The sequence below is a fragment of the Mya arenaria genome, chromosome 5 (genome assembly GCF_026914265.1).
Source record: "Mya arenaria isolate MELC-2E11 chromosome 5, ASM2691426v1".
NCBI lineage: Eukaryota > Metazoa > Mollusca > Bivalvia > Myida > Myidae > Mya > Mya arenaria.
Genome location: NC_069126.1, coordinates 39,618,130 through 39,627,174, shown reverse-complemented (window position 1 = coordinate 39,627,174; position 9,045 = coordinate 39,618,130). Strand labels below are relative to the sequence as shown.

Genomic DNA, 9,045 nt, shown 5'->3' with positions numbered 1-9,045 from the left:
AAACGAGCAAATGCGTAAGCAAGAACATGTCAACGCCAAACTACGTACACACGAGCAATTGCGTATGCAAAGACATGTCAACGTCAACCTAGGTACAAACGAGCAATTGCGTATACAAGGACATGTCATCGAGAGTCTACGAACAAACGAGCATGTGCTTATGCAAGGACATGTCAACGGCAACCTTCGTACAAACTGGCAATTGCGTAAGCAAGGACATGTACACGCCAGCCTACGTACAAAAGTGCAAATGCGCAAACTAGGACATGTCAGCAAGGACAACCGAACGCCAGCCGTCGTACAAACGAGCAATTGCGCAAACTAGGACATTTCAACGCCAGCCTACGTACTAACGAGCTATTGAGTAAGCAAGGACAGGCAAACGCCAGCCTACGTACAAACGTGCGATAGCGTAAGCAAAGACATGTCAACGCCAGCCTACGAACAAACGAGAAATTGCGTAAGGAAGAACATGTCAACGCCAGCCTACCTACAGACGGGCAATTGTGTATGCAAGGACATGTCACCAACAGCTTACGAACAAACGAGCAATTGCGTATGCAAGGACATGTCAACGCCAGTCTACGAACAAACGAGCAATTGCGTAACTATGCAATGACATGTCAATGCCAGCCTAAGTACAAACGAGCAATTGCGTAAGCAAAGACATGCCACCGCCAGCCTACGTTCAAACGAGCAATTGCGTAAGCAAGGACATGCCAACGCCAGCCTACGTAGAAACGAGCAATTGGGTAAGCAATGACATGCAAACGCCAACCTACGTACAAACAAGCAATTGCGTAAGCAAGGACATACCAACGCCAGCCAACATACAAACGAGAAATTTCATAAGCAAGGACATGTCACCGCCAGCCTACCAACAAACGAGCAATTGCGTATGCAAGGACATGTCAACGCCAGCCTACTTTCAAACGAGTTATTAAGAATGCAAGGACATTTCAACGTCATCATACGTACAAACGAGTCAATTACGTATGCAAGGACTTGTTAACGCCAGCTTATGTACAAACGAGCAATGCGTATGCAAGGACATATCAACACCGACCTACGTACACACGGGCAATTGTATATGCAAGGATATGGCAACGCCAGCCTACGTACAAACGAGCAATTGAGTAAGCAAGGACAGGCAAACGCCAGCCTACGTACAAACGAGGAATTGCGTATGCAAGGATATGTCAACGCCAACCTACGTCCAAACGAGGAATTGCGTATGCAAGGACATGCCAACGCCAGCCTACGTATAAACGTGCAATTGCGTAAGCAAGGACATGCCAACTCTTGCCTACGTACAAACGAGGAATAACGTAAGCAAGGACTTGTCAACGCCAGCCAACGTACAAACGAGCAAATGCGTAAGCAACGACATTTCAACGCCAACCTACGTACACACGAGCAATTGCGTAAGCAAAGACATGCCAAATCTAGCCTACCTTCAAACGAGCAATTACGTTTGCAATGGCATGTATAAGACATGTCAGCCTACGTACAAACGAGCAATTGCGTATGTAAGAGCAAGTATACGCCAGCCTACATACAAACGAGCAATTGCGTAGGCAAGGACATGGCAACTCTAGCCTACGTTCGAACGAGCAATCGCGTAAGCAAGGACATGACAACTCTAGCCTACGTACAAACGAGGAATTGCGTATGAAAGGACATGTCAACGCCAACCTACGTCCAAACGAGGAATTGCGTATGCAAGGACGTGCCAACGCCAGCCCACGTAAAAACGTGCAATTGCATAAGCAAGGACATTCCAACTCTAGCCTACGTACAAACGAGGAATAACGTAAGCAAGAACATGTCAACGTCAGCCAACGTACAAACGAGCAAATGCGTAAGCAAGGACATGTCAACGCCAAACTACGTACACACGAGCAATTGCGTATGCAAAGACATGTCAACGTCAACCTAGGTACAAACGAGCAATTGCGTATACAAGGACATGTCATCGAGAGTCTACGAACAAACGAGCAAGTGCTTATGCAAGGACATGTCAACGGCAACCTTCGTACAAACGGGCAATTGCGTAAGCAAGGACATGTACACGCCAGCCTACGTACAAAAGTGCAAATGCGCAAACTAGGACATGTCAGCAAGGACAACCGAACGCCAGCCGTCGTACAAACGAGCAATTGCGCAAACTAGGACATTTCAACGCCAGCCTACGTACTAACGAGCTATTGAGTAAGCAAGGACAGGCAAACGCCAGCCTACGTACAAACGTGCGATAGCGTAAGCAAAGACATGTCAACGCCAGCCTACGAACAAACGAGAAATTGCGTAAGGAAGAACATGTCAACGCCAGCCTACCTACAGACGGGCAATTGTGTATGCAAGGACATGTCACCAACAGCTTACGAACAAACGAGCAATTGCGTATGCAAGGACATGTCAACGCCAGTCTACGAACAAACGAGCAATTGCGTAACTATGCAATGACATGTCAATGCCAGCCTAAGTACAAACGAGCAATTGCGTAAGCAAAGACATGCCACCGCCAGCCTACGTTCAAACGAGCAATTGCGTAAGCAAGGACATGCCAACGCCAGCCTACGTAGAAACGAGCAATTGGGTAAGCAATGACATGCCAACGCCAACCAACGTACAAACAAGCAATTGCGTAAGCAAGGACATACCAACGCCAGCCAACATACAAACGAGAAATTTCATAAGCAAGGACATGTCACCGCCAGCCTACCAACAAACGAGCAATTGCGTATGCAAGGACATGTCAACGCCAGCCTACTTACAAACGAGTTATTAAGAATGCAAGGACATTTCAACGTCATCATACGTACAAACGAGTCAATTACGTATGCAAGGACTTGTCAACGCCAGCTTATGTACAAACGAGCAATGCGTATGCAAGGACATATCAACACCGACCTACGTACACACGGGCAATTGTATATGCAAGGATATGGCAACGCCAGCCTACGTACAAACGAGCAATTGAGTAAGCAAGGACAGACAAACGCCAGCCTACGTACAAACGAGCTATTGCGTAAGCAAGAACATGTCAACGACTGCCTACGTACAAACGATCAAATGCATATGCAAGGACATGTCAACGCCAGCCTACGTACAAACGAGCAATTGCGTATGCAAGGACATGTCAACGCCAACCTACGTCTAAACGAGGAATTGCATATGAAAAGACATGCCAACGCCAGCCTACCTTCAAACGAGCAATTACGTATGCAAAGGCATGTATACGCCAGCCTACTTACAAACGAGCAATTGCGTATGCAAGAGCAAGTATACGCCAGCCTACATACAAACGAGCAATTGCGTAAGCAAGGACATGCCAACTCTAGCCTACCTTCAAACGAGCAATTACGTAAGCAATGGCATGTATACGCCAGCCTACGTACAATCGAGCAATTGCATATGTAAGAGCAAGTATACGCCAGCCTACATTCAAACGAGCAATTGCTTAGGCAAGGACATGGCAACTCTATCCTACGTTCAAACGAGCAATCGCGTAAGCAAGGACATGACAACTTTAGCCTACGTACAAACGAGGAATTGTGTATGCAAGGACATGTCAACGCCAACCTACGTCCAAACGAGGAATTGCGTATGCAAGGACGTGCCAACGCCAGCCTACTTAAAAACGTGCAATTGCGTATGCAAGGACATTCCAACTCTAGCCTACGTACAAACGAGGAATAACGTAAGCAAGAACATGTCAACGTCAGCCAACGTACAAACGAGCAAATGTGTAAGCAAGGACATGTCAACGCCAACCTACGTACACACGAGCAATTGCGTATGCAAAGACATGTCAACGTCAACCTTCGTACAAACGAGCAATTGCGTATACAAGGACAGGTCATCGATAGTCTACGAACAAACGAGCAAGTGCTTATGCAAGGGCATGTCAACGACAACCTTCGTACAAACGGGCAATTGCGTAAGCAAGGACATGTACACGCCAGTCTACGTACAAACGTGCAAATGCGCAAACTAGGACATGTTAGCAAGGACAACCGAACGCCAGCCGTCGTACAAACGAGCAATTGCGTATGCAATGACATGTCAATGCCAGCCTACGTACAAACGAGGAATTGCGTAAGCAAAGACATGCCACCGCCAGCCTATTGCGCAAACTAGGACATTTCAACGCCAGCCTACGTACTAACGAGCTATTGAGTAAGCAAGGACAGGCAAACGCCAACCTACGTACAAACGTGCAATAGCGTAAGCAAAGATATGTCAACGCCAGCCTACGAACAAACGAGCAGTTGCGTAAGGAAGAACATGTCAACGCCAGCCTACCTACAGACGGGCAATTGTGTATGCAAGGACATGACAACGCCAGCCTGCGTACAAACGAGCAATTGCGTAAGCAGGAACATGCCAACGACAGCCAATGTACAAACATGCCATTGCGTATGCAAGTACATGCCAACACCAGCCTGCGTACAAACGAGCAATTGCGTATGCAAGGACATGTCAACGCCAGCCTTCGAACAAACGAGCAATTGTGTAAGCAAGAACATGTCAACGCCAGCCTAAGTGCAAACGGGCAATTGCGTAAGCAAGGACATGTCAACGCCAACCTACGTTCAAACGGGCAATTGGGTATGCACGGACATGTCAACGCCAACCTACGTACAAACGGGCATTTGTAAAAGCAAGAACATGTCAACGCCAGTCTACGTAACAACGAGCAATTGTGTAAGCAAGGAAATGTCAACGCCAGCGTACGAACAAACGGGCAATTGAATGAGGAAGGACATGTCAACTTCAGATGTATGTCAACTACGTACTAACAAGTCATTACGTATGCAAGGACATATCAACGTCACCATACGTACAAACGAGTCATTTTTGAGACTCAAAAATAAAAATGAATGTATTGTGCATAGATCGAGTTCCATTAACCATGAAATTGCAGATGGAATAGTTATTTGACTGTATGTTTCTGAACTTCATTCAGTGTATATAATGTTTCGCAGATTATAAGGGCTAGAATCATTGACTGTACAGAATTGAAATAAGTACGGTGGAAGTTCTCATTAATTGAATTCATTAACTACGAAGAATGTCATTATTAGGACATCCTTCCAAATTTATACAGTCGAATTTTTTATCGTTATAGAACTAGTTACTGTTTTTGATGACTCGTTTTGAAGTTTAATAATGTTTCAGGTTTGACAAGTTTCATGTTTTTGTCTCAGAATCAGCTGATTTTGGCATAAATGCCTTCAATTAGGTCATATAAGATAACCCACAATAGATCATATCTCAATTGTTTGAAACACTGCAGAAAAGTTCATTTCTCTTAAAGCGCAAGTAACGCGTTGAGCAATAAAAATTAACTTTCGAACGTAAATATGACAACTGCGATCTGCTCTTTTGTCAACAGTTTTAAATTAATGGTACAGAACGGAAAAATGTCATTGTAGCTGACAATGTAGACCAAGTGCATCAGTAAGGGTGTTCTGTCAGGAGAAAATCAGTAACTATATATGCCATAAAAAACAACCTTTTCCTGTTATAATGACGCATTAATTAATAGAGCTTGAGAATTATATTATAAAACGACCAAATAGTACTACTGTATTTGTTTCATTTATTGTTGCATTAATGCTGTTTCAAAACTAAAATTTTATTTTGGACTCGTGTGTCTAGTAATATTCATTAGGTTAACGGGCGTTATATATCCATATCACTTCAAATATCATGAATGGAATAGAAACAAGACATTTGCCGCTACACATAATGCATTTGCATCGCTTTTATTTCCTTACTATACATGCATAGTTCATTTACGTTACTGGGGACCTTTACAGTGTTGTACTTTTAAGAGATAAGAATGGAAATTTTCCATCAATAATGCTATTTTCAAAGTTTCGATACCGGCTGTGATTCTAAAAGATCTCCCTACGACTAAATTTATTTAAAAACTATAAATTTGGTGATAGTTTTACTGCAAACTATAACATGATCGAATTATAAAATATGCATAGTAATCGTTTCCATATTACAATTTATTGATATATTCTGTCCCTAAACCCATTAAAGTACGACTATTAGCTATATTTCTATCAAATCCTTAAACTTCCTCTAAATCCCTTTATCACATGGAAGAACAAATAAAAATACCAATTTTTAGTTAGAGGTTCACGTGATGAAATAAATAAAAAAAATAATAATCAACAACCTCTGAGAGCTATACATCCGGCATTGATAGCGATACATGCCACTTTACATACAGATTTCACGTTTTTATGTTTCAATTATCTAATAAACTAAAAAAAGAAAATAGAATGAAAACTCTTATACCGTAAAGATGATCATCAATGGCTATATATTACATGTTAAAAATACTTGAATTATACTCAGCAATATATTCCAAATACACCTCATTACGGTGTCTCACGTAAGGGCATTTATCCGTTAGTGGACACGACAGAACCAGGGCAAAACGAACAAAAAGCTGTTTGGAGTTGTAAGCTATCCCACTGATAGCTATATCATTGATGTAAGCGGTTTCAGAGAGTTCTCATACATCATTTTTTCGTTTAAATTTTCTTTGAAATTATTGGCACTATGAAAATGTAATCAAAAGTTGTGTGTACATGCACGTAGGCAATGTTCTCTTAATGGTTTTCGCGTTATGCCAGATTCGGCATGTTATTTTAAGTGCTTTGCTTTTGATATAAATAGTATTAATACGGAGTTCTACATCTAAACTTTCGATGTTTTTTCTGTATATACAAGATGCATGTTTCAACATTTAATTTAAGTTATCTTGGTTTAAGACAGGCACATATTTTATTGTACGTTATAAGTAAAGGCGTCGATCATATTTGCTTTGTTTCTATATATGGAGACTGGTTACCGAGAAGTACTTTCGATTTATATACAAATGTTTTACTAAACTTCCTGAGTATTAGTGTTCTATTTTACTATGTGGCTGTTGGATGTTTTACGTTTCCTTCTGGCAGTATATTATGGTAAGTAAACTGATTTATGTATTTTTTTGATTGGCGCATACATGTGATGACAAATAGTTTATGCCTTGTAATGTTGAATTAAATGACTAATTTTGCTCTGAAGTCAAGGTCAAAATGTATTGTCCGACTAAGACCATTTTTACTGGTTAATATTCTACATAGCTGGGCTACAATTAAATATGGATGAAGACACATTAACCTTCCATATATATATACTCACATATTAACTCATTTATGCTATGTTTATACGTTTTGACATGATGTAGATGTAAACTACAAACGTGCCAGCCATTGTGCAGTAGCTCTCTTCTTGTTGTATATTAAATTTTGATATACGAATGAGTCTCAACAGCGATATTTAAACTGATACCATTATATTTCGCTAACTTCATGCTAAAAAGTTCAGGGCAACTAATATAAAAGTCGGGTGTAGTCTCATAACAATTTTTATGACATGAACAAAAACGTTTACGAAAACAAAAACAAAATAAGAATCAGGTAAATGTTTAGATTCATAACTTTAAAAATCATATTTATCTTGTTGTTTAACGAATTATATTTTAGTATGAACCTTAACTGAGATAAAATGGTAAAACGTTAAAGATGTACTCTTACTCCCAAATAAAATTTACCATATTTAATACAATTGTTTTAATTTACCAAAAAAGATTGATAAATGTCGCAAACGATGGTTCTTATGAAGAAAATTGTGTTTAATTTGAAAGAAATGTGTAGGTAACACGGTATTTCATGAATATGTATTGAATTTACATAAAATAAAATAAAACATATAGACCACTAAGCATGAACACTTTTCTTTGAGTGGTTACGTCTTGTTCAATCAAGTGAGTGATCGAAAATATTGTTGGTTAAAATATAAGGACAAACGTATATAAATCTCACTAACTAATAGATAAGCACTCAACCAATTCAGACTTAAGGTTATACACTTATTATTAATTTCCCTATACATTCAATTCAAACAGACAACAATTCAGATTGAACAAAGGCCATATCTAGCATTTCACGTGACAACCATATATTCCTTATAATTCAGTTCAAATCAAATAGATTTAAACAATAAGAAAAGTATTTCGCCTTCCTCCTACACAAATACATTTCAAGTTTTGCACCTATTTTCAAGGAATCCATGTTGCATCAGGCCGACAGCAAGTTTTTGTTCCGGCAATTTAGTTTACAATCTCTGAGATATTTATGAAGTGTTTAGGGATTGGAATGAATTTAAAGGAGACCAACTATACATTATGTGTATCACGTAGACATAAACACAATATAAATGTGAAGCAGCATTCTTAATCTTAAATATAAAGAGGGTATCCTAGACTGCATCCTGGGCCACATCCAATTTGGGTTTAGTTCCTTCATCCAAATAAACCTTGTTTTGGATCACGAAAATAATTTGTTTACTATAGTTTTATAAAAAATACATATACATATAACCTTGATGTAACGTGTAAGTGTATTGAGGGTGAACAGGCAATTTACCCAGCAAAAAAAAAATGCCATCGAAATGACATTGGAGAACAAAAAACTTACATTCGATGATTTAAGGTAGCTTCATCATCATCAGCGTCATTTAACAAAATTGGTTTGTTTAATAGTCAAGTGGTTTCGAAGTTTCTATTTCACCGATCACAATACCTTTTCATAGCGGTCTTTTGGTGATTTGTTTTTTGGACGTTTGTCGTTATCGAGACCTGACTATGGGAAGGAATTTTGAGAGAAATATTACACATTTCGGCTAAACAAGAAGCATCTTCTTCGTAAACGTTTTTTCCTGTCTAAGATTGTACCTAGTGATTTATTTTGCCGAGTTGAAAATATTCAAACTTATTTAGGGCAATCTGGTTGTTTAAGTGTTCTAAGTCAAACGAATTAAGGTTAATTATACACTGTAAAGCCAAAATCGAATTTGCCATTTGCGAATACTATATATATATATGCTAGGTATAAATAAACTACAAATTCTTGTGGGCCATACTATGAGCCTTTCCAGGTTTTTTAGCGCCTAAACATAACAAATTTATCA

The 9,045-nt window shown here is 39.7% G+C and overlaps 1 protein-coding gene across 1 annotated transcript in view; it reads left to right on the top strand.

Annotated features, from left to right (window-relative positions):
* Nucleotides 1-6,949: 6,949 nt before the first annotated feature.
* Nucleotides 6,950-9,045, top strand: part of LOC128235679 (peroxidasin-like) — a 28,114-nt gene continuing 26,018 nt past the window's right edge. The window contains exon 1 of the mRNA XM_052950482.1: nucleotides 6,950-6,995. Coding sequence (XP_052806442.1) covers nucleotides 6,950-6,995 — 46 coding nt within the window. The remainder of the gene's footprint in view (nucleotides 6,996-9,045) is intronic.